At 39.8% G+C, this 25,799-nt stretch overlaps 1 protein-coding gene across 2 annotated transcripts in view; it reads right to left on the bottom strand.

Annotated features, from left to right (window-relative positions):
* The window catches only part of ube2o (ubiquitin-conjugating enzyme E2O), a 48,775-nt gene that overhangs the window by 10,648 nt on the left and 12,328 nt on the right, over positions 1–25,799 (bottom strand). For both annotated transcript variants that reach the window (XM_042484754.1, XM_042484755.1), the window contains exons 2-13: positions 12,206–12,265; positions 11,690–11,800; positions 9,550–9,647; positions 9,331–9,394; positions 7,677–7,820; positions 7,441–7,550; positions 7,188–7,338; positions 6,802–6,859; positions 4,195–4,360; positions 2,365–2,520; positions 1,292–1,446; positions 787–899 (exon numbers count right to left, since the gene is read on the bottom strand). In XM_042484754.1, coding sequence (XP_042340688.1) covers positions 787–899; positions 1,292–1,446; positions 2,365–2,520; positions 4,195–4,360; positions 6,802–6,859; positions 7,188–7,338; positions 7,441–7,550; positions 7,677–7,820; positions 9,331–9,394; positions 9,550–9,647; positions 11,690–11,800; positions 12,206–12,265 — 1,386 coding nt within the window. The remainder of the gene's footprint in view (positions 1–786; positions 900–1,291; positions 1,447–2,364; positions 2,521–4,194; positions 4,361–6,801; positions 6,860–7,187; positions 7,339–7,440; positions 7,551–7,676; positions 7,821–9,330; positions 9,395–9,549; positions 9,648–11,689; positions 11,801–12,205; positions 12,266–25,799) is intronic.

Below are 25,799 nucleotides of genomic sequence, written 5' to 3'. Positions count from 1 at the left end.
TAACCAGCTTTGTATCACAACAATGCGGGTACTATGTGTAAATGAACTGTGGTAAACTTCTGTCATAGAAAATTATTACATATGAAAGTATGTAAAACTGTTTAGCTTTAATCTAAGAATTTGTGACAGGAAATGGGTGTCATACTGTTTCCTGTATCATAAAAATGGAGGCTGTAAAGCTGTGCAGCGTTTATAAAACACGAAGAGAGATTCTGTTGCTGCTTTGCTCTTTTTCGTCTCGACTGTTTTCAGAAACATGCTTTATCTTATTGTTTAACTGTAATATGAGACTGTTACCTGCTGGCTGCAATTCTGTCAAATGGACACACATTTAGTGACACTGTGCACTGTGGTAGCTGCAAAAGTGAATGCCACAGTCCTTTTTCTCCGTTTTCCCTGGTCATGAAGCACCAGTCTTTAAAAGGATTTGCATTTGGACAGCCAAGTTTCATTAAAACATCATCTTTCCAGTGATGAAATTTAAAACACTGCTGACCACCAGATCAGTCAGAATTGTTATTTGCGCTATACGAGAAAGCCTGCACAAACCCGCCATTTTAATACATTCAAGCTACTGTCAATGGTGACGGCAATTTATTTATTCACTTGAATCACATTTTGAAAAATGGCAGACCGCATAACCGCACACTACGTTGTACAACTGATGAAGTGCAGACGTTCCTCTGTATGGTCCTCTGTCTCTCTCACACACACAAACAGGATTCTTAGTAGTTTTCAAATCCTTTAAAACACAAACACTGTTGCTCTTTCATTTTCCTGACTGACCTCCACGTCGTCGCTGCTGGAGTTGAGTTTGATCCACTTGACGACACATGTTCTGCCCTTGTGATCACCAGACTGGATCACACCGTACACTCCCGGGTCCTGAAGGGCTTGGGCTGAGAGAGCATACAAACACACACATATCCATACACAGTTTAGAGAACAAAACAAAGAACACTAAAAAAAACACTCAAAACTTCGAAATTCAAAGATTTATAACAAAAATCTGAATTTGTATGAAGGCAAACAGAGACTTTAGCTGGCTGCAACTTCACAGCCTTCACGTATTTTTCACTCCATTTCACAGACACACAAACTTGGCATAGTTTCAGCAAATGACCTAGATACTGTAGGTACGAGGTGGCCTATATAAAAAATCTCATCACAGTCCACAGGGACAGGAATCTGACAGGCTGTGTCTTGCCGGTCTGAAGACACGAAACGAAACAAAGTCAAATCAAACAAAATTTATTATTATTTTTCCCGAAATCAAACTCATTTTCCTTACGCCGTTTGTCTACTACGAAGTCCCCGGGGCAGAACTCGTGGCTGTCCAGATGCTGAATGGGGATGAGGTCGTTTGATCGGATCCCCTTTTCCACCCGCCCGTCCTTCCACATCACATCAGCCGTCGTCTTTGTGGATACAACCTCCACTGCAACCCTGCACAAACACACAAAGGTAAATGTTCATCATTTTAAAAAAAGGACAATTTCTCTCTCTGGGTTATCTTTTTTTCACTTATCACAAAAGCAAAGATACTGTATAATACATATATTTCTGCCGTCCTCTTATCTGCTGAATCATTTATGTTGACGAAGCCACTACTTTTCTCTAGTTCTCCCTCTCATCATTTACTAACTCAAACATCCTACAACCCAACAAGAGGCCCTCGCAAACTGACGACTGAACGGTTTTGTTGTGGAAAACATGAATCTTTTTTGGGACTAAACGTCAAAGAGCAGAACATCTGCGGTGTTGTGGTTTGTCTGGTGAGGTAAAACAAGCAAGCGAGAGTGTGAAATCTGTTTTGTAAACTGAGGATGAGTGTGACAGTGCGGTTGAGGAAATGACACCATCTGCACTGAAAGGCTCTCTGTGTGCGAGGCTGCTGTGGAGCTCCAGTGTCACTGTCAGACACATCGAGACATGAGGCCTTTGACAAACAGCACAGAGGTCGGAGAGACACACAAACACACTGTTGTCAGTTTTTTGGGGTACGCAGCCACTGGCTGCTTAAACAGTCGGTAACTGATGATGTCATTGGTCTCATTTTTACAACAAATTACCACTGCAGTTGCAGGGGGGAATACATGCGTAGGAGGCTCCGACACCAGACTCACCAGCCTTATAAAAACATTTCAGCTGTTCCCCAAACTTTAAAAAGGCACTGGATCAATCAGTGGTCACTTTTGACAAAAAACAGTTACCACAGTGATCTGATGAGTCACTTAATCTGCAGAAAAGTGCTGAATAATCCAATAACATAAGTACAAAAATTAAGAGGGTAGGAAAGAAAAAAGGAAGGAGAAAAAAAGAAAGGAGAGTGAATAAAAGAAATTAAAGACTCAATTAACCCACCGGTCTCCAGGCTTGAACTCGCGGGAGAACTTGGTCCTCTTCTTCTTGTGCTTCCTCTTCAGGTTGCGGATGGAGAGCGGGATGCTTTTCTTACGGTTGGTTCCCAGACCGCCGCTCTGAGAAGAGGCTGTGGAGCTGGCCGATGACGTCAGAGAGCTGCAAGCAGGATTATAATCACAGGTTAACGTCTCTCTCTCTCTTTTTTTTTTTAACATAAAACTGTTTTATTCAGTGTTTTTATTTTATTTAATATACTTTTTATTGGCATTTAACAACACATACCATCTGTTACACTGATTTCAAAAGCTTTGTACAGCCTTTATATATGTCTAAAATATTAAACATCTCATTTAATCAAACAATCTGTACACAGACAGGATAGTTTTCTTTTTAAAGATTGGTCCAGCCCGCTAGAGTTAGAAAATAGTGAAAATAGCTCTTAAAATTATCCAAATGTGACATCTTCAAATTACCATTCAGTAATAGTATAAGACCCAACACCTGCAAAATTCATCTTCTCCTCATCTTTGAGAAGCGGTAACCAGATCATTTTAGGCAGTTTTCCTGAAAAAAAAAATGACTTGAACAGTTTAGCAATTATCAAAATTGGCGCTGATTAATTTTCAACTAATGGAATAACAGACTAGTTGTTGGAGCTCTAATTTGAAAGTATGAGAGAAAAGGACTGGGCTGAATGTACAACTATCTGACGCTCCTGCAGACATCTTTTTGCAGCAAAGCCGCAACTTTTAGTGTGAATGAAGACACACAATAGGAACTGTCTAAACACAACTGACACATTAAAATTAAATAATGAAATAAAACCCAGTGCAACAACTCTGCTAGTCTACAAATATGACACCTTTAAACTTATGTTCTGTTTGAGAGATGATGAGTCAGCTCTGCGGTCATTTTTTTGACAGTTAATTTTACAAAAAGCTGTGAGAAAGGCTCTCAGCTAAACTAGGGCTCCAATGGTATGAAGTTTTCACAGTAAATTAACCGTCTCCAAAAATATTGCGGCATCACCGTATGTGATTTTATATAATTATTATTGCAAGTTAGTATAACCCTCAAAGGAATAACAGTGTTACATTATGTCTCATATCACACTTTTTTTTTAGAACAAGTGTAATAATAATCCGTTTCACTGATTGTCAAAAAAACTTAAGAAAAGTCAAAACGAAGAGACACAAACTGCATACATTCAGATTAATTCAGCTACAGCGGACAGAATGATCAAACAATACTTCTTCAGGTTCGGTGAAGAGACGTCATGACTTTTTTTCTTCCATGCTAAAGCATATTTAGTTATTTCGCTTTTGATTGTTTTGCACTTATTTCTTTAAATGTTAACAATCAGTGCAACAGTGGACTCTCGTTCACATGGACAAAACACGCTGACTATGAGCAACGCAACAGATGTGGCCACCCCGGACAACCAACCAAAGGTTCCGGGGAAATCATTATGAACACTTTAAACGATGGTATCAAATATTCCCAGGCTTGAATCAACACCCCTCGGACACAGGCTCAGCAAAATCTGAACATTTAATCTTCACAAAAAAGGTTTTTGTAATTAGATCCAGTTTCACCTAACTTACTTTGTATTATTGTCACGTCATTTTATTTATAAAGCCCATTATCACAAAACTCAGTTTGACTCAGAGGGCTTTACATCATATGACATCCCTCTGCTCTTAGACCCCTACATCATCTAAGGACCCCCCCCCCCTCCAGGACGGACAGACGTGCAATACATTATTGGGTCCATCCACACAGCGCGACATATTTTAAAACAAATAACTAAATAGCTTAATGTAAACAGACCTGGTATCGTCAGTGTCTTCTGCAGCTTCGTCGTCAGCGTCCTGCTCTCCGTGTTCAGCCGAGGTGTCGTTGGTGTTCTGGGAGTCCAGAGGGTTCTGGATGGGCACCACGGGGCCGTTGTTGTTGTTGGGATGAGACGAGTCTGTCTGCTCTGATTTGTGCTCCCCTGGTGAGAGATAAAACAGAGAGTGCACACATTAGGGTTTCAATTTAAGGAATGGATGGGTGGATAATCTTTATAAACATCAATGAAAATGGGTGAAAAACAAGAAACTTGTAGTCTACTTCAGGTTTTTCTTTCTCTGCAGATTTACAGAGACAAAGAGACACAGTCATCCTGTTTTTTCCTGGATGGTGCAGACAGATGCAGAACAGCTCTGAGCTTAAGCGAGCTGCACTTCAGCACAATTTCCAATTAGTCTGCTCCCTCTGTACTGAGCTGCATTTGAGTAAAGGACTGCCTGATGTCTCACAGGAACTTTAAATAATTCTGACTGCTTTGCATGGAGACACTTCGTTCTCAGCTACTTTAGGGAAGATGTAAGCAGAAAACAATGCTCACTTTTCAGACAATGATTAATGATTAAGTGCTCTATGTGTCTCAGGTGTAGGTGTAGGGGTTTGTGTGTGTGTGTGTGTGTGTGTGTGTGTGTGTGTTTAAAGTAAAAGAAAATGCAAATTATGCTGTTCTCTCACATTTCATATTCACTTAAAACCCCAGTTCATCTGTTCATGCTATCACTCCTGTCCTAACGCTAATAGTGAAGTCTCTGACTGATTGCTTGCAGAAACAGGAAATGATGGTGTTTTTGACTAATGGGCTAAGTGTGAAGACCACTGCAGCAGCGCTCATAGAAACTAGATCAGGTGAATCAGAGAGATTTACAGGAGAAAATCATGTTGAACTACCCAGCTGCTACTGGATTTCTGAGGCTGGTGAGTTAAAAGTGGTAAAAATCTGAACCTAAAAATATAAATCTAAAATGTATGATACCTGTTATTTTAACAAAATATTTTTGATTGAGATTCCTTCAAAATTTTGTAAGGTTAGTTGTTAAATTAAAGAGCCGTGCACAAAGCGGGACATTTTAAAGTTGCAAAATAGATTTTGTACTTAGACGTAACACTAAAAGCAAATATAGCAGTAACATAACATGAAGTAGTGTATGGTGTTTGCATGCCTGTATAAAAAACAAATACAAATTAGTTAAAAAAAGAGCCCCTTTGTTTCTGTTTATGTGATTAAAGCTGTAAGAAATCTTTTTCCAAACATTCACAATGTCAACACTATTGTATTTCAAAACATAATTAGTGCATTTTGAAAATAGATCTTGCTTTGCACTGGAAAAGCATATGAGCAGTCAGCGGGCTGGAGTTTGTCCATTACGGCCTTTCAACTGAACAAACTCAAGTTTTAGCTTTGTGGGGAACCAGACTGATACATTAAAGGATTAAATGAATACTTCACCCCCCAAATGAACACTTGTATATAAATTACTCTTTGCCTGTTGCGTTGAATTCGTAAAGAAAACTTTGTGTTTCTCACATGCCTCCAGAGAACAAAGAATCCAAAAATGGAGAAAATATTTACTTCAATTTGATGTATTAAAGTAAACGGGATCCGTGTTTAACAACAGCAAAAGTGTATCAAAACATTCGTTTACAAACTCTCACACAACTGCAGTACAATCCCAGTCTCATTTATCCAGTTGGGAGGTCAGTACTTCCCAAACACAGTAAAAAAGTACATGTGTTTGGGAAGTACTGAGAGTATACGACTGAAATGACGAGACTTGGATTACGCTGTACGAGTTGTGTGAGAGTTTGTAAGTTAATGTTTTGCTGTAGTTTTGTTGTTGTTAAATGAATATAGTTCAGCAAGAATTCTCTGTTTTTGGATTCTTGATTTAAGTTTTCTTCACAAGTTCAACATAACACAGGGTAAGTACTTGATATAAAAGAAGAAAGAAAAACAGTCTGCATATTATATTATGCTCCTATGATTATTTCATATAGTTACCACGAGATGACATTTTGAGCTTCATGCTCTTCATCAGAAATGATCCGATGCAGCTCGAAACGTCACCTCAGTGGTATTCATATTAAATATTAATGGGAGTACAATCTAGTGTGCAGATTTTTCAGTTATTCTCTTGTATTATCTCCAGGCACCTACGCCTTTAGTCCTCTGGATGAGTGTGCTTTTGTTGACTTTGAGTTACTGATATACAAATGAGGGGGTGAATTACTTCCTTAACTTTATCGCACAATGAAACAGTAAAAGTGGACTCCAGTAACAAGGAAGAGGAGCAACCTCCTCATTATGTGATGTGTTTGATAAATAGCTCCTAGTTTATGTATCATGAAATGGAAATTTATAGCGTAGTGTTGGTGTTTGTTTTCTCATACGCATTTCTGTTTTTAGGTGAGCGTAATTCTTCAATATAAGAGTCTTGCTGAGCTCATAATAGAGACAACACTGACATTAGAGAGCAGAAGTGTGTGTGTGTGTGTGTGTGTGTGTGTGTGTGTGTGTGTGTGTGTGTGTGTGTGTGTGTGTACTGTATGTTCCTTTGGATGTGGAGAGAGAGGAGTGTTGTTTGGCACCTTGCGCGTCGGTGTTCTCCGTCTTCTTCCCCAAATCCTTCTTGAACATCCTTTTCAACTGCAAGAGACACACACGTAAACACACACACACACATACAGAGGGTTTGAAGATGATCAAAAAATGCCTCGCCGTTTACAACTACTGACAGTCTCTGTAATACCGAGGGAGTTCCAATATTTGAGGATAACATCTGTAAAATACACCCGGCAGCGTGATAATCTGCTGTTCATCACTGTCATTTGTAAAAACAGGTGATTTTGAGTGTTAATAAGCTCCTGAGGGGACAACAGGCTGCATCGACCAACATTCCACAACAGGCAGCAAGTTCCTCATATACTGTAAAGGAGCTGACATATAAACAAAACTAAAATCTTCTTATCCTAACCTTTCTGGCCACGGGGTCTTCGGGAAGGACAGGGGCACCCTCCGGTCCTTCACAGGTAATGCGCGTGGCATCCCCCTTAGCTGGGAAAACATATAGCGCCCTCTCTCCCAGCTGCCTCTGGGTGTGGTCGTAGTACCCTAGACGCCGCACCCTAAAACCAACCAGCGCAGTAACATCACGTAAAAAGACAGAATTCTAGTTTGTTTCCATTGTGCAAACGTGAATCTGTGTGAGCATGATTATTCAGACTGACCGGCAGAGATTCTCCTGTGTGATGGTGGAGGGAGGCGGATAGACGCTGTCTGAACCTTTGGGAGAGTAGCTCTTCGTGATCCATGTCACCTTCAGTTCAACCACTTTTACCTGAGCACGATGACACCATGGAGAAGATTTAAGATACACAATTACATCTAAACCTCTGATTTATTAAGTGCACAACGGGACTGATGGTCATTAAAAAAGCGAAACAAAGGACAATCATTGTCTCACCTCTTCTACGACCACCCTGAACTTGCACTTCCGGCTGAGGACCGGTTTGACTCCTGAAAGCCACTGAACGTTAGAGAAGACTTTAGCCGGACCAATCAGGACCTGGCCTGGGTAGAAACCATACGCCTCATCGAAGAACAGACCCTGAAGAACAAACACAGAAGCGTGGACACAATATGAGTAGAGCAGGGGTCTTCAGTGTTTTTTAGGCCAGGGACACCGTAGCTGAAACAGAGACAGAGTAGGGAGCGCCTACTGTGCTGTAAAAACTGTTAGCTAACCTGTTCACCTGCCAATATGGATACACGCTGCACAGTGATGATTATACAAGGATTCATGCCGATCATTTATGTTGTGTACTATAAATTAAATGTTTAACTTTTTTCATAAATAGGCCAAATTATCTTCATTATTCTCAATTCATGTTAATGTTTGTTTTTGACATATGTTCATTTTTGAAAAAGAAAAAACAAATTGGCAACATTAATAATTTTTACGCAGTTAAAGCTAACACAATGATTCAACAAGTACAAGGAAAAAAATCCCATTGCAGTTAATTTTAACAAAAAAATCTATGTAAAAAGGACATTTTCTGCACACTGCTTAAAAAAATGTACTTTTTTTTAAACATTTAATAATTGGATTGACATCTTGGAAAAGATTACGTCTGCTATTAGACTGCATCAAGACAAGTTTTTTAAAAGATGGGGAGGCTGGCTGGGGTATGTTATACCTGTTTCTTCTTCATTTCCTAAAGGGGAATTTTTTGGGTTTGTTTAAGAGTTTTTTTTTAATGGTTTTCAAATCATTTTTGTGATTACAGTATCATGAAGAAGCACCCCAACGTTCTGGTTCTGTTTATTAAGTTTTTTTTTCTTTTTCATATTTGTTTACTATGTCCATACCTGTATTTATGTTTAATTTATTGGTCTTTTTTGGCATCTTTATTTCCTTTTTTTTAAACACTGTCTTTATTGTCTTTTGTATCTTCTTCTTGAATTCACTTTTGTATCATCTCCAGCTATGAATGTAATTTTCAGAACAGTTGGAAAGATAAGACTACTAAGTCCTATGAGGACTATATGTTTAGACCTTGAAACACCTCAATAAAAGGAGAATAAAAAAGAAAAAAACATGAATGAAAATCCTGAGTGAAGCCGTTAAAAATTCAATTTAATTGATCTGTAGGTCTAAACAAAGTGTGATTTTTTAGTTATTCTGAAATTGTGAAATCCAGTAAATAAGCCTTGGAGAGGACATGGTGTGTCGTAAATCTGCCAAAAACACTAAAATGGAAATTTCAGATTTATAAAACAAAAAAACAGTTAAATTACATTATGTGAAATGCAAAGTAGAGTAATTGTTCTAACATTTCTATAGAGCGTAAAAAAGTGCTCTGGAAAAGGTCAAACACGTGTTCTTTTACAAACTAGACCTACACACATGTAAATGTCATCTGTGGATGGATGTTACATTAGATTCGAATGAAAACAGGCTGAGGACCACAAAAATAATGCTAACTATAGAATATTAAAGATAAGTATTTACAGTCTACAGGCCAGCTTTCTGTAAAGGGATGTGACTCCTGACTAACAGCTGCTCTGCTCAGAGTGGATGTACCTGAGGTGACAGATAAGCACTTGTGGCTACGTACCGAGTCGCTGACATGTGGACAGACGTCGTAAAGCTTGGCACCGTCCTCCACACTCATGGAGCACCTGGGGGGAGGCAGAGAGAGAGAGAGAGAGAGAGACTCCTGGTTGACATTCACTGGATTTGGCACTGATGACTGTGTGCCAGCACCCAGACATGCCGACAGACACGCTGACACACACGCTGTTAAATCAAACACACACACACAAACACAGTCTACCTGGCTCCGTTGGAGAGCTTGAGGATGATGTGATTAGTCAGGTCATACACTTTCCCCAGCCAGAAGTCGTAGGCGATATAGTCACCGTACATAAAAGACTAGAAAGAGCACAATGAATGTGAGAAAAGTTTTGGGTTTTTTTTTAAATCAAAGTATTATCTGTAAAACAATAATAATCATAGTGCACAGTAATCACTTGTAGATCAGTTTCATGTTCTTTATGGAAGACCAACACCGCTACAGCTTCAGATTAAACACTGTGATACTGTATGTTAACTGACAAAAGAGGCTACTTGGACAATAACATATTTCACTCAAAGCTGCAGAAGTTTATCATTTCTGTTACCATTTTTCTAAACCAACCGTCTTATCAGCAACGACTGAGGTGAATTGTCTGGTACCAAATACTGCTTTGAGTACTAAATGTACCATGAGATGAGGGGTGGGAATCTGTAGACACCTCACGATTAGATTTGATTTCGATTCACAGGGCTATGATGCGATAATAAAACAATTATCAATGCATGCTGATGCATCATTTTTCATCATCATCGTTTTTTGACTCTTACATGATTTCTTTTGTCTCACTATGTGACTACTTTTTACTTTTAAAACCCAACATATTTGTAATGATCCATAATTTAAAATAAACAGAGGAATCTACTACAATTGTCTAAGGAATTAAGAATTTAAACACTCAGAGCATGTTAGCAAATGTTTCACCATAAAATTGGTTAAGCTGTAAGAAATGTACAGCTCAGTCTTACAAAATTATTACAGGTGGTCATAAATTATCACTTTTTTGGCAATCAGTCAAACATTTTATTTCCTTAACACACTTCTTAACTATATTATACAAAAGGCTATGCAATGACATGTTGTATTTTTATCATTTTATACATTTTAGACATTTTATAATATCTACAAATGCTAAATGTGTGTAATTAGAAGTACGTGTTGGTATCTGAGAGAGAAATTTGACGATTCTGTATTTTGTGGGTCTGTCATTTCCAAATAATTTCCCAGGAAATGTACTGGAATGTACTATATAGTTTGGTATTAATTGTCAGGGAAAAAGGAATATTGGCTCCATTTTAGCAAAAAGGCTGTCATCAAGCATTTGTTACTGTTGCTGTGATAAAACGCGAGAAAACGCGAGTGTTGGCAGTGTGTGGAAGCAGACTTTTCTTATTTTGACTCATCACTATGCATCTGTATGTATACTAATGTGCAAATATCAGTGATGCACCGATCCAATACTGATATCGGATATTAGGCTGATACTGTCTCAAATAGCTGGATCAGGTATTTGTGACGATGTGGCTGATCTGTTTGGCTCAATTCTATGTTTATGTCAGATTTCATTAAGTCATACATCAGTGGTGTATCAGTAGGTCACATAATATTCTCATTTTATACAGTTGTATTGTTTTATACTTCAATTTAAGATTTTGATTGGGTTTTGATCAATTTGTTGGTGAATTTAAGATTTATTTCACCAACTTTTATTCATTATTTTTAATAATTTAAAAAATAATCAGGGAATGTATATGCTTTTGTTACATTTTGTTTTACAAATTTAGCAAAAGAAAGGAGGATTCTTGCACACTAAACAAACAACAGTTTAGTCGTCAGACTTTCACCACTTAACCTGATAAAGGTCTTACTATCAAAATGTTGTTTGCTCAATAAAAAAAAAAAAAATGTGCGAGCAATAGGACAGTGTGCAATTCTCCTCTCTCCATCTATGGACTGCTTCCTCATATGCACCTGTCCGTAAGTTTTCAAAGGTGTGCATGAGTCACCACATTCACAAATTTAGCAAAGTTATGCCTAAAACATAAAAGAATGATCCAAGTCACTTCCACACATACAGACATACAGTTTATTAATTAAACATTGGTATGGAATCAGTTCTCATTACCAGCTGATTCCAAAAGTCCAGGTAATGGGATTGAAAACTTAGACTGGTGCCTCCCTAGCAAATATCAATTTTCTGTGAAATTTATGAAATGGGTCTTTTCAAGAAATCACTTTAAAATGTCTCAGGAAAATACGGACTTGTCAAATAAAGTGCTACCATAAACATATCTGATGGTCCTGTGTACGAGAAGTGAGGCCCTCAAATAAAATGTCTTACCCAGATGTGCTGCAGGTCTTTGCTGTTAACTGGATACAGAACACAGCTTGTTCCCACTAGTTTCACTGCACACTCGATGTCAATGTTGGTCACAATGCCACACTGGTTGTCCTGTAATTCAACAAACACAACGTCAGCATATCATCAGCATATCATCATATCATTTATCAGCACTGCTACATTAACCTGTTCATCAACAGAAACACATGGTTTGACGGCATGTATACAAGACAAAACTTTAAATCTAAACCAAAAGGAAAAGTGTTGCGTCTGTATTTAGACTGGGAGCTGTTGCACTGCGGTGGCACAGAAAGTTTCCTCTTAGTCCTTTGTAAGTGTCGACCTGCGATAATATTCCAGTCATGTCTGATGCAGCAGATGGAACAGAGAGGTGAACAGTGACAAGACTGACAAAAAGCAAGACTTGACTGAAAGACAGCTCGAAATAACAAGGCAGAATGAGAGAGGTGGAGTGAAAAGGCAGGGATGGAGATGAAGAAAAAAAACTCCTCTTACGTTAGAGTTGTTCCGTCGCACGATGTCTCGAATGACGATGGATCGATCTTCAAGTTTCAGCTGTAAAACAAAAAGGGCAAACATGTTTAGAAAATGGTGGCTGACACAGCTGGGTGACCTCATCTTACAGAAATCTCACAGCGACAGGAGCGTCTGCCGGGTGTCGGTCACTGTAATTGGATCATCATTTTCTTATGATAACTGCAGAGGAGAACTTTTCACATCAGTGACCCCGTGATGAACCGCGGAGAAGAACTCGGAAATTAACTGCACATAAATCACATTCACACTTAGAGCATGACAACATTACTGATGTGGTTTGTCACGGCCTCGTCTCGTCCCCTGCGCTCTCAGCCATGAAGAGTGCAACATGCACAGTCAGCAGAGCTGGAACGCCCCCTGAGACGAGATGAAATTATTTTTGCCATCCAAACACGGAGACACGTTTCACTGAGCTGGCCAACATGAGCCTCTGGTGTGAGAACACTGAAGGAGTCAGCAAACATATTGTCACCATCAATTATTAATCAACACTTTGATACAAAAATAGGAGCTGTAAGGACATGGTTTACAACTACAGAAGCCACAGCCTGATGGACAGATGGAAGCAAAACAGCATTGATCAAGAGCTACAAGCCCTCAGAGACACGGGGTAGAAAACAGGAGGCACTGAGCTAAACTTGGCACAGGCTCAGCTTCCAAAGTCGCAGTGGGAAACCTTGTTCCCGTGAGCGAAGTTTTGCTGTGTCACTATGCTTGCTAATGGTCACTCAGAACAGAAATAGCCCTGCATTAAAAAGGTGTTGGTAGGGCCGCGTTTCTCTGGGCAACAGTGAGGTGATTAAATACTGTACGATCCAGGAAGCTACTTTAAGCTATAGATCCATGAGTTTGGAGGCTAGACAGTAAAACACTGAACAGTAGTTTATAACAGGATTTTACATCTCTGGGAAATCATCATTTTATCCTCAGTTGCAACAATCTCTTGGTAAAAAATTTTTGATAACATTATGATAGACGGGGTCCCATTGGGAATGTAAAAATATGCCTAATGGAAACATGTTAATTTCGATAAAAAAGAAAAATCTTCCATGTATTGCTAAAAAAGTTTTCATGTTCGCATGAGGTGGTATTCCATGTGATTTAAAAAAGCCATATTTTGCAATAGAAACACTTTTTTTCGCTTTAATAAGTCACATGATGCTATGGCTATTTGCTTGTTGGTAGGAAGCAGCTCCCTCGGGCATCATGCAGCAGGTACTACAAGAGCTGTTATTGCATCGCACAATCTTCAAAAGCTGAGCATAAGTGTGGAAGATACATCGCCATGCTTCTTGGACTGTTACTGTTAGAGGAGGAGTCGCATAACATCAATTTATGGAAACGCAGTTATAATGCAATAGTGTTTTATCGACATTTTGAAAATATTGGTCAAGTTTTGCGCACTGCATCGCTCTAAAAAACATTACTTCCCATGGACTGCACCACGCCACAATGGCGTTTTGCTATGTCAAGCAAAGCATGTGCAAAGATCGGCAACCTGCTCAAGGACCTCACTAGGTTTAACTCTGGGCGCTGCACTGTGTGCACTTAGGTTAGGCAATTTGAGGAATGTGTCTTCTATCAGTGATTGGCATCATCACTGAATGTTATTTGGGGTAATTTTTGTTATTTTATTTTGATGATTTATGATCTGCCTCCAAAGAACAACTGAAAGCCACTGCTCATTTGCACCAATATATTACTATTCAGGAGAAGTAGCTGTTACTCTTTATTCCTGGCAGCGTCTCTGCGGTGCTTCAGCCTTCATTATCTAAACTGCTGATTCATAACCATGGTAAACTATTACAGAAAATTATATGAAAAGTTTATGAAATACTGTCAAATAAATAGAAAAAGCAGAAAGCAAGAAAGTGTGTGGGTGTGGTGAAGTGTGGTTTTCACTTTAACCCAAGAGAAATTTAAAGCAGTGAAAGTTACTTTTACACTGAAAATGTGTACCCATAATACATTATTTAGATAAATAATTGGTTTAACTTTACTGTATACAGTATGTCTATTTTTATTCTCTTATTGGCAACATTTATAAAACACATGTTAGTGTTTGTTAAACCAGGCAACTTTCATACCACAGCTGAATGAACACAACAACTACAGAAACTGAAACTCCAGCTGCAGAAAACTGTGAATTATCACTTTAGTCACTTACTTTAAACTGAGAAAGCATCACTAAACTGACAAAATGCCAAATAAGCTAATTTTGGTGTTTGTGTCTAGGTTATATTTACAAGTCTGTGTGGCAGAAAGTGAACAGTAGTTAAAAAACAGGCACAGACTGCCAACAAAAAGCTACCTGCTGGAGGCTTCAACTCTACAAACTACAGCACAAGCGGCTCTATTGGCAGTGAGTACACAGCAAAGTGGCAGCAAACTGCCAGCCAGAGCCTCTGAGTTTGGGCAGAGACAGTTGGAAGTAGAGGAGGAGAGTGTAATTAGGAGTAAAGAGAGCGGAGAAATTAAAAACACGGAGGCTTGCTGCATGTTAAGTAATGACTGAGGGGGGAGTGTTTTCATTTTGGATTATTACTGTGCTGTATGAGCAAATCCTTTAGAGCATAAAGTGGGAATATTGTACCATACATAATTTAACTTACTTTCCACTATTTTGTATATCAAATCCTTCTCTTGATTTTTCAACCTTTTATTCTCCTAATTGTGGCCATTGAGACGATGGGTCATGGAAATTTTGCACTGGTTCGCAAACATTGTTGAGATCTGGAAAAAAGAGCAAATCAATACGTGTTAGGACGCAAGCCTCCTAAAGTTCTGAAATTAAGATAACTTATATTTCACGTATGCTTGTCTCTGAGTCTGACCAAAAGCAACAGAGGAGCCTCAAGGATTAGCTATTGTAGCCAGACGCATAGCAATATTCATCCAGGTAAACAGAGATGACGAGTAATAAGTTAGTATGACCCACAATCAAACTAGCGACTTTTAAGAATATAAAATATAGATCAAATATACAAGAATTTCACTATAAAGGGGCTCTATGACAAATTCATAGCAGATAAGTTGTCATACACTGTTGACGAGGTTGTCAACATGGCTTAACTGGCAGCTGGCAGCTAGCAGCTAACAGCGCTAACTCCATAAACTGTGTTAAACAACAGCAACAATGCTGACAGAGGTTATGGTGTTAACCAGAGGGTGGATGATAGCCTATGAAGGTGTCTTCCCCATAAAATGGGTGTAGTGCGAGGCAGAACAGCAATGAGTAAGCCAGTGGGATACACACATGTACTGACATGCGAATGGTTGAACTGGCTTACTGGGGGGGGGTTAAAATAAATTGTCAAAAGATGATTGAAACCTTACCATGACAACAACAACTTTTGTTTTTCTTTGTTAGTAGCAGTGAACAGCAGAATGGTAGAGGTCAATTAGTTATGCAACAAATTAGTACTGAAACGGATTCAAATATTTAGAATCAATACGTACCAATTAACCAGTGTTTCTGACAATACTAAAACAAACCACAGTAAAGCTATGCCACTGTATCTTTACAGAGCAAATAGTGTATATATATATAATGGTGCTACGTTAATGCTCTGAATATCACATACAGAACATTTAAGTGATATCAAATACAAAAATGAAACCTGTCAATTCTTATTTTTATGACGGCCCTCAATTTTCCTGTATGTTAAGACGTCCTACCATCCAAAAAGGATGAAAGCACAAGTGTGTGTGTCTGTGTGTGTGTCTGTGTGTGTGTGTGTGTGTGCGCGTGTGTGCGTGAGTGTACTGTAACCCCCAGTAGCAGAGACATGAGGAGCAGACAGGCTGCTGTTTAATAGATTACAAGGGAACATGGTGATCCATTGATCCACACACACACACACACACACACACACACACACACACACACATACATACATATACACACACACACACACACACACACACAGGCTCTTCATCTACACCTTTTAGCTGAGAGAAGCTGAGAATTTCTAAACATTTTTTAAGACAGACACATACACAGCTCTTCTTCATTAATATTCTTTCAGAGCATCATGCTGCACTGCGCTAGTGTAGTAACTGATTTCCTCACCAGTTTAAAAACACTAAAATCAATACCATTTACGCCACTGTAAGAGAGAGCAGAAAGAGCAATACAACACCTGACTGTAGGTCACACTGCCCCACACCACTGAAGACCACAGCAGGACCTTTGCTCCCATTATTGATTATGACCAGTATGAAAATTTGCTTTCAACTGTTATGAAAATGCTGATTGTCAATGATATCACTTGCTTATTTAATGTAACTTTAAGTTCAGATTTATTGATAGATACCTCTGTTAGAAAACCCTGCTACACAGCAGCATGGTACTGCAGTGAGAGGGATTTTTCTCCAGGAAGAGACTGAACAGAGGAGGGATGATGGGGCCGCTGTCTCACTGATCACAGTGATATAAAGCCGAAGAAAGGAAATATCTTCCACCTTTTATCACTGTTCATTATAGGGAGGTATTTCTCCGAGATGACGGCACCCATATGCCGCTTGAACAAGTGACTGCTGGAGTGAGTAAGTTACATGCAGCAATGGTGTCCTGCTTTCGTCTTCCTAAACCTTTTCTTGGTCATATTTATGATATCGGAAACCCAGGTATTAATATGACTGCATACAATATTTTAATAAAATCCAGAGGATAGAGGGGGCTCCTTGTTTTTGGAGTCGTTTTTGTTATTCCTGGTAAGATGTACTGGTATGTTATCAGCGGAATTTGTCTCTGGTTTAGTCCATTTACCAGAGAATTTATCACTCTGCTTGATTTGCCCTAATCATCTTATGAGCAATAATGAAAGATGTGAGTGACAATTTTATTTATTTATTTATTTCAATTGCATACTGGTGTCAGACTTCCATTTGTTATGAAGATTATATATATTGCCGTATTTTATGTTTTCTAAATATTAACCAAGCTGAGCACCTGACAGCATTGCAGACAAAAATCAGAAACCCCAAAAAAAGTCCTTTCCGCAGCAGCCGTGGGTTCCATTCTGGCCTCCTCCCTTTGCTGCATGTCGTCCCCTCTCTCTCTGTCCCTTTTTAGACTTGTACTGTCCTGTCAAAATAAAGGTAAAAGCCTAAAAAAATAATCTTTAAAAAAATACACATGCCCTGCTCTCAGTTTAACTTGTTGTATGTAGTGCACAGCACACACCTCTAGAGGTCAGTCTCTACCGAAACCAGCAGCTGAGCTGACAAATGTATTGAATGTGAGTGTTGGGGATGACCATAGCGTTACAGTACTGTAACCAGCCACCATGGCAGGGGGACAGTGAGGAAAAACAGCATATTTCCACATCTAACTTGGATAATTAAGATTTATTTTGACCAAATCAGATTGCCGGAACAGTGGACTAACTAACCAGACAACCAACATGACTAATTAAGACACTTTTGTTGAGGGTTTTTTTCTGTCAAGTTTAAATGAAATTGTGTTTTACAAAAGATGAAGTTAGTACTTAGCTTGGTTAAAGAGAGAACCTTAAATTAAGAAGGCATATAGTTAATTCATCTGTTTAATAACGACAAAGGGGTAAAAACATTGCCTTTCTTGTCATTTTACATGTTTATTTATTAGATTGAAAAAGCTAAAAGCGCTTGAGTAACAAACTTGCTGGTCTGAGGGGGTAGCAATGCTGCACACTATTACTGATATATTATATATAGGTATAAGAAGAATGAAACAACTGATAATGCCTAACCAGGATATTCCTAATAGTGTCAATGGAAAGGTTGATATGAAAAGTGAGCTACGTGAAAATTATTTAGGGGAAAAGTACACATTGGTACTTTAGAGTCTTAAGACCATGACACACCAAGCCGACGGTCGACCGCCTGCCCACATTGAAGTGATGGCGAGCACCCACAGCCCTTGTTGCCTCAGTATCTCCCACACCGTTGGCTTTCGTCACCCCTCGTTGGCAATTCCACACATTCTAGATGACCGCCATCTGCTGGTATGGAGGGGTATTTCCTTTCACACAGGGTGTTGGTGTGTTCATGTGCCTCTTTTCGGCTGAGACACTGTGTCGGTCACTCAATAGATTACCATCGTGTTTTTGGCTGGTAAGTGAAGAGGATCTAGCAGATATTTGCATATTTTACCAGCATTTGGTTGGTGACCGGTGCTAATTTCCTACACTTGAGAGTGACACAACGGGGCTTTCATCGCCCCCTAGTTCTCAGATGTTGGCTTGGAGTGTCACGGCCTTTAAACAATAACAGAGCACTAAGCCATCTTTGCTTTTATTTTGAACAGATCACAACTTATACCTTCTACAGAGATAGGAGGTGTTTGACAACTCTGTGGTTTGTTTAGAGATCAGGCAAATACGCAATCAAGCAATCAAGTCATATTTTAAAGTCTGCAAATGAAGCAGATGCCTTTCTTCTGCAGAGGAGGGAGTCTTCTCTATGCAGATCACGTGAAATACACAACTCCTTCAGACACACTGAAAATTGTTTCTCCAACACACTCCTCAGAAATTCAACACATGCATAGACTGCAACGCTGCTGCAATGATTTATGCATTTCTTCAACAACATGTTCGGATTCAGTCACGTGTAGTGTGTATAGAACTCATTAAAACAGGACTGAAACCTGTTCCCTCCTCATTTCCCATGTGTACTGGCTCGCAGATACTCAACGCATTAATGCAAACATACTGCAAAATGATCAGAAAACTAGACAGCTGACTGCTGCTATGGCTTGTGTAGGGATGGTGATGACAAGTGAGGCGGGAAGGTAGCGGTGGACGCAGAGTCAGACAACAAAGAAAGAGACATTTGCACAAATGGATGTGTGTGTGTGTGTGTCTATTTGTGTGTGGCACTTTGCTCTGAATAGAAGACAACCTTGGCTGCCTCTCCATCCAGGCCGATTAGGTAGAAGGGACCAGATTGATTACAGAAATCGATGGAGGACAGTATTTGCTTTGACTTCCCGGCCTAATTAACACAAGTCATTATTCAGGTGCCGTACAAGGAGGAGGAAGAGGGGGAGAAAGAGACACTGCAGAGGACTGCAGCTCGGGGCCACGCCTGTTCTCCTCTCTGACAGACAGTTTTCTATACCGCGCTTTCTCGTCTTCCATACTAACAAGCCATCCGATACACAGGAAGTCAAATAAACACAATGGTTGCAGTAGTAACAGGTGCACATACTATATTTCTCTCACACACACACACACACATACATCTGCCTATACTTACTCTACACCCACGGGTTCTGTTATATATCGATCTGTGAAAATGAAGGTGCAGTCATCGTACAGCGCCGCATCCTGCACCTCAGCCTTCAGCCTCAGGCAGATCATGGTTCTGCTGCATCATTAGAGTTTTAGGAGTTTAATAAAATTCACAGCTCTTCAGGAGGTGAACAGACTCATGAATCCACACCCTTAATTCTGTTGAGCTTTGCAGACTCTGTGTTGAGCTTTAAAAAATATTTTGGGAAATTTGCATATTTGCTTTCTCGCTCAAAGTTAGATGAAAAGATTGATACCTCTTTTGCTTATACGGTAAATATGTAGCTGGAGTATGCAGCTGTCAGCTTAGCAGCTTAGCTTAGCATAAAGACAAGGAAAAGATTGAAACAGCTAGCCAAAATAAGCACCTCTAAAGATTACTAATTTACAGGTAATGTCTGGTTGGTTTAATCTGCACGAAAAGGCCGGGATTGAAATGGATTTGACTTCTTACAAGGGGTTATGTGCCTGATTAATATCTGGCCGGGATCAGTTGCCAGGCAACCAGCGGATAATTCAAGAAGTTACTGTTTTTCTGTTGGCTACATTCCCTAATAGCTACCAATTTAATTGTTGTCCCCTGCACTTACACTCTTATCATTGTGTATTGTTTGTGGCTGTTGTGTAATTTTTATGGAGATGAATTTTTTTTGGATAAAACTCTGTTAATTCTTATGTAAATGGATTTGTAGTATTACAGTACAATGATGAAGAGTACCATCATGCCACCTTTTAAAGACCCTGCACACCCACGCAGGGGTTTTCAATTATTGTTTAGCTCAGGTTGAAGATGATCAGAACTACTGTGTGCTGGGACGGACATGAGGTACTCAAACTTCACGGGCTAATGGGAAAAAAAAGGACATGATGTCACAATTGACCCAAGTTTCAGCATGGGAGGAACTTTTACTTCATGAAACCTCAGGGAGATTTTTGTATTTATGCATTTTTTATTTAAATTTTCACTTGAGTTGCTGGGAACTTGCTGTATATGAAAGCAAACTGAAATAATGACAGCTAGGCTTCCTCTACTTCTTACATGACCTGCTTTTTTGCCACATCACCAAAGTAAATTTCACCAGGTAAAATGCGAGCCAGGCACATATTAAAACAAGCAGCACCCAACCCTCCAGCAGCACCCAACCCTCCAGCAGCACCCAACCCTCCAGAGTAACCTGAGTATCAAGCACTCAACCCCTACTGACTTGAATGGTGGCTTCAAAAAGCACAAACACTTCTGCAGATTAAATCACTTCTCTGCTGTGTATCCTTGTGTTCACTATGCTCCTCACATTCAAAGCAAACCCTGCAAGCTTGTATGCATTTGTTTGCGCATGTTAGAGCACCAAACTCCTGCTCTCCTATTGGCCAGGAGAACTGCTTTGTCACAGCTTCCTTATTGGCTAACTTGATGCCGCACTTCCTAAACAAAAGCTGAGGTCATCACACAGGACAATGACTTAGCAAAGATACAGATCTTTATGTCTATCAAGTCCTGTCTTTCTACGTTTCCATTTGAATTTCGCCAAAAATATCAGAATTAAAATATAGGTGAGTTTGCTTAAATGGGATGAGGCTAAAAACAAAATAAAACCAGTGACCAAGTACCTTGCATCCTTAGTGGATGTGGCAACAAACAACTGAATCATCAATCAATCCTCACGCCTCCTCGCTGCTGCCGCACTGTGCAGTGTGATTGAAGGCTATTGATTCACACACACAGGAAGCGTGCACATCTCTATTAAAAAGAGAGCAGGTACAGGGGCCTTTTACCCGCCACAAGGCAATGACAAGCGGACTAATAGCACACGGTATCTATAACAGAGCTGTCGTCTTACAGCGTAGTTTCAGAGATGAAATGGAAAAAGGACCAAAAGCAAGAAGAAAGTAAAGATACAGAAAAGGGAGGAAAGCACTAAAGGCCACAGGACACAGAGAGCGGCACATTAAAAGGAGCGTAAACAAGCAGAATATAAAATGAGCGAGGAAAAGGGAGATAAAGAGCGGCAGAGAATGTAAGATGGAGACGGAGCGGGAGATGAAGGATGGGATGGAGAATACTCGAGAGTCTATCACGGAGATGAAGAAAAAGATGGGCAAAAGTCGGATGGAGAAGGGGAGGAGGGCGCACGCAGGGGTAGGCAGGGTGTGACGGGGAGAAGAAGAAGATGAGCGGTGAACGAGGCACCGAGGAAGCAGCCCAACAAGTGGGAGGTCGAGACGGATCCCGAGGTAGAGACAGAAAGAGTGAAGAAACAAGAAAAGCAAGAGCCAGAAATAGACTAGAGCAGAGCAAACACAGCAGATAGTGAGATAGAAAAAAGGGGGGAGGAAGTAAAAAAGGGTAGAGAGAGAGAGAAAGAGACAGAGAGCAGTCTCCCCACTGGGCAGGGCCAATACTGCAGAGGAAAAAGGGAGGATGAGGAGATGAGAGATGGAGAAAGAAGAGACAGGAGGAAAGAGGGCTGGCGGGATGGATGCAGGCTCCAGCAGCTCAGCAAGTCACTTCAGAGTCTGTGTGTGTGTGTGTGTGTGTGTGTGTGTGTGTGTGTGTGATCAAATGAGATCCATTATCTCAGGGCAGGAGCTGGACGACCATCCAGTCGGCAGCACATTACGTCAACATTCTCCAACACACTGGTCTGCTGGGACACAGAGGGAGGAGAGGAAGGAGGTGAACACAGGGGGGAGGAAGAGGGGGAGGAGGCTAACAGGATGGGTGAGGAGGAGAGGAAAAGTGGGGGAGGGTGAGAAAATGAGAAAGCAGGGTAAGAAAGAAACACAAGAGGGGGGAGGAAGATGAGGGTTAAAAAAGAAAGGGTGGGGAGGGAGGAAGTGTTGTGTTGCTGTCATATCAGATTTACTGTAAATAAAAGCTGCTGACATCATCCTCCAACTGGTACCTACAAGCGGTGCCGCTGGGATTTTATTCGCAGGCTTAGATTTGTCCGCAGATGTGCATCAATCAACACAGGTAGCTCTACTGTCAGCAGGATAAAAATAGCCAGCGACCAATCATCAGGACAGCCCACCTTAAAACAAGTCGACATCTGCTGCTGCACTTAGTGATTTTAAAAGTAAGGGTGGAGTCTGTGGTTTTACTGATACTAACATTAGGGATGCACCGATAAATTCTGAGACGGTGCCGATGTTTGAAATAACAATTTGGCTGATAAAGGATGCTGACGTATTTTGTTGCCGTTATATATTTGAAGGCGTGGGATGGGAATCATCAGAGAGCCCCTGAAAGAATATTATCATGATACTTAAGTCGCAATTAACATAACGCCTTTTTTTTTTTTAATTATGCCATTCAAAAGCCAACAACTCTGTCTTTAAGAGGCTGTACAGAGCTTTAAAGCTAGAGTAATGATATTGGCATCATATGAAATTAGAAGATCTAAGGACGCTTCTCAGGAAAGGGGTGATATAATGCTCCAAAGTTGGGATACATTGTCACAGGACTCTCTTGACCTCTGACCTCAAGATATCTGAATGAAAATGGGTTTTGTGGGTGCCCATGCGTCTCCCCTTTACAGACATGCCCACTTTATGCTAGTCCCATGCTAATTAAGACGATCTGGTAAGAATCGCTTCACCTTGTCAATATGAACTTTCTAACTGTTTTGCAGTGCAGATTAATGGAAATGAAAGCATGTGATTAAAAAATGCAAGTAATAAGGATTAACTATTACAATTTTGCGATTAATCGCAATTAAAAATAAACTTGTTTGACAGCCCTTGTCACGATACAGTATTAATGCACTTTCAAATGAATATTGAGATAACATATATTATGATATATTTCAATTTTATAACCTTAGCTGCAAATTATGTTCCCAAAGGAAAACTGTCAACATCGGTTTCATCTAATAAGATCAAGTTTTCAGTCTGTTCATCTCACTTTTATTTTTACTTCAGAAAATTGTATCCTGTGGACGGAAAAAGCAATGGAGTTTAGTATTTTAAAAGGCTACCACAGTTACATTTGTATTTGCAATATTAATGATTCATGTAATAAGAAACAATACATGGTGTCCATGTATCAATACATACCGCCACACAAAATATTGCGATATTGCGCTGTATCGATTTTTTTCCCCTGCTCCTATTTATTTCATTTTTGTTGTTATTTAGTCCTCCTTTTGCGCCAGGTACACAAATACATCATTACTATAACAAAATAACTGAACTGTTTGAAAGTAATTCAGTCCTTCATTACACTATTTTTGAATGAACACAAAATTAATTGTGGAAATGTTTATCACAACCTTTAATTTGGCCTTCTTTCACATAAGAAAGATTTTTTGTTTGTTTGTTTGTTTTATTTAAGAATAACTGCTTCAATCCCTTTTAGCCTGCAATACAGCTACCTATACAACTAAACTAACTACACCTACTAAAAACACAGTACACGTGGTGCAGCTCAGTCACTTTCTCTTCTCGTCCAAGATGTTAGCTACAGAGCTGAACAGCCACTCACTCTGTGCTGGTGTGTGGAGCAAATAGGTATCTGCGTGCCATTTGTGCCAGTACTGGAATATAAAGGTGAGTATTTCTCCAAAATCCAAGTGCACTGACTATTCTGGAAAAAGCGCCTTGGCAAAAGACAAAAACTGCATGTCGCTGATCTTTCCTTCAAACAGTGTAAAACTCCCACATGGTTAACATTATCTCTCACTTTCATTTGCCAGCAAACCACACGAGCACCTGTTGCGCTCTTACAGCCAGCGGCTTCTTATCTGGATCAGCAGCTGGGTATGCCAGCTACTGTTGTCCCAATCCAACCGCATATTACAAAAACAACATTTAGCCGGCAGATAACAGATAAACATCAGCCACTGGGTAAAATGTCATCTTATTTGCCAATATGCCAATGACAGTCAACAAGGCGACATTGGCCGATACCAGTGTTAGGCCAATAACTCCATTCATCACTACTAACATATCAACATTTGTGGGGTTTAAAAGCAGAAAAAAAGACCTGGGTGTTTCAAAATGTATGTTGATGTTTTTCGGTCACTAATAGGTGCTTGAGCTTTTGCAGGGTAAATTTTTGATCATATATGAATTCATTTCAGTGTAGCACATGAGAAGGACTGTATGCATTAGCTGTTCAGACCATTTCTAGGTTTGAAAACTGCCATCAGATATGATACACACCAGCAATGAAGCACTGAAGCTGCGCTTCTTGTTTTCAGAGGAAGCATACAAAACCTCAGTGTCTGATGACAAAACCTGTTTTGTGTGTGTTCCTGCGCCTGCCTGGCACCTGCTCAAAACCATAACTAAGGCTCTGCACTCCAAAGCGCTGTTGGGTGGGCCTTGGCAGCAGCCTCATGTCCCAAATTACACCAACGTCTGCCAGCCTACCTTAGAGCACCTGCAGACGGCTCCTGAGCAAACAGCGCTGAAGGATGCATTTCGACAATCATAAACTCATCTGAGGGTGTTGATGCGGCAAATTTGGAGCAGAACGTACAGTGAGAAATATCTATGGGTGCTCTATTTTTGACTTTCGGCCTCTAGGTCAGCTTCAGAAAGCCAAAGCCCCACCGTCACCACAGGCTAAATCAAATCCTGCAGATTTCTTTTCCTTACACCAAAGCATTTCAGAAATAATTTCCAATCAAACGGCATGTGCAGTGTGGAAGGTTAACACAAGCATACAAAAGATCAATATAAGTATTTGAAAGAGAAAGGTGTCTGTGGATTGAATTGGACAGAATAAACGGTTTATGTGCTAAGTTAATAAGTGTGCGTGAACTAAATAAATAGAAAAAGCTAATTTGATCACTCCAGAAGAGAGCTGCTGTAGCTACTGCACACTGCTGAAGGCCATTTCAAATCACACACTAACTGTGTTTGCTCATTTAGAGGCTGCACATGGTGAGAATATCTAAGTAGTGATGAAGAGCTACATGATACAGGCTAATGATTCACATTTCTGTTGTGGTTTATTTTACTGAGAGATGCATTAATGGTCCATTGTTTATTCCGAGAAATACTCTTGTTCTCCATGAGGCTGCACTGAGTAAGTTAAAGCTTCGAAGCATCATTCATTTAGTTGGCATTTACATTTTAAATCAACATTTAAATTCTGCACATTTTTTTTCATGTCTGTTCACTGTGTTTTAATCCAGTATTTCCTCACAGTTGTACATAAAGATTATCCTACACCAATACTATTACTACACTATTTGTAGAGTTATATTCCAGTGGTGGCTGCATAACATTGTTTCCCACTCATATGATCCAAACAATTCCAATAA

This window comes from Plectropomus leopardus, chromosome 4 (assembly GCF_008729295.1).
Source record: "Plectropomus leopardus isolate mb chromosome 4, YSFRI_Pleo_2.0, whole genome shotgun sequence".
NCBI classification, from domain to species: domain Eukaryota; kingdom Metazoa; phylum Chordata; class Actinopteri; order Perciformes; family Serranidae; genus Plectropomus; species Plectropomus leopardus.
The sequence above is the reverse complement of the archived record's forward strand: the minus strand, read 5'-3'. Positions and strand labels throughout refer to the sequence as shown.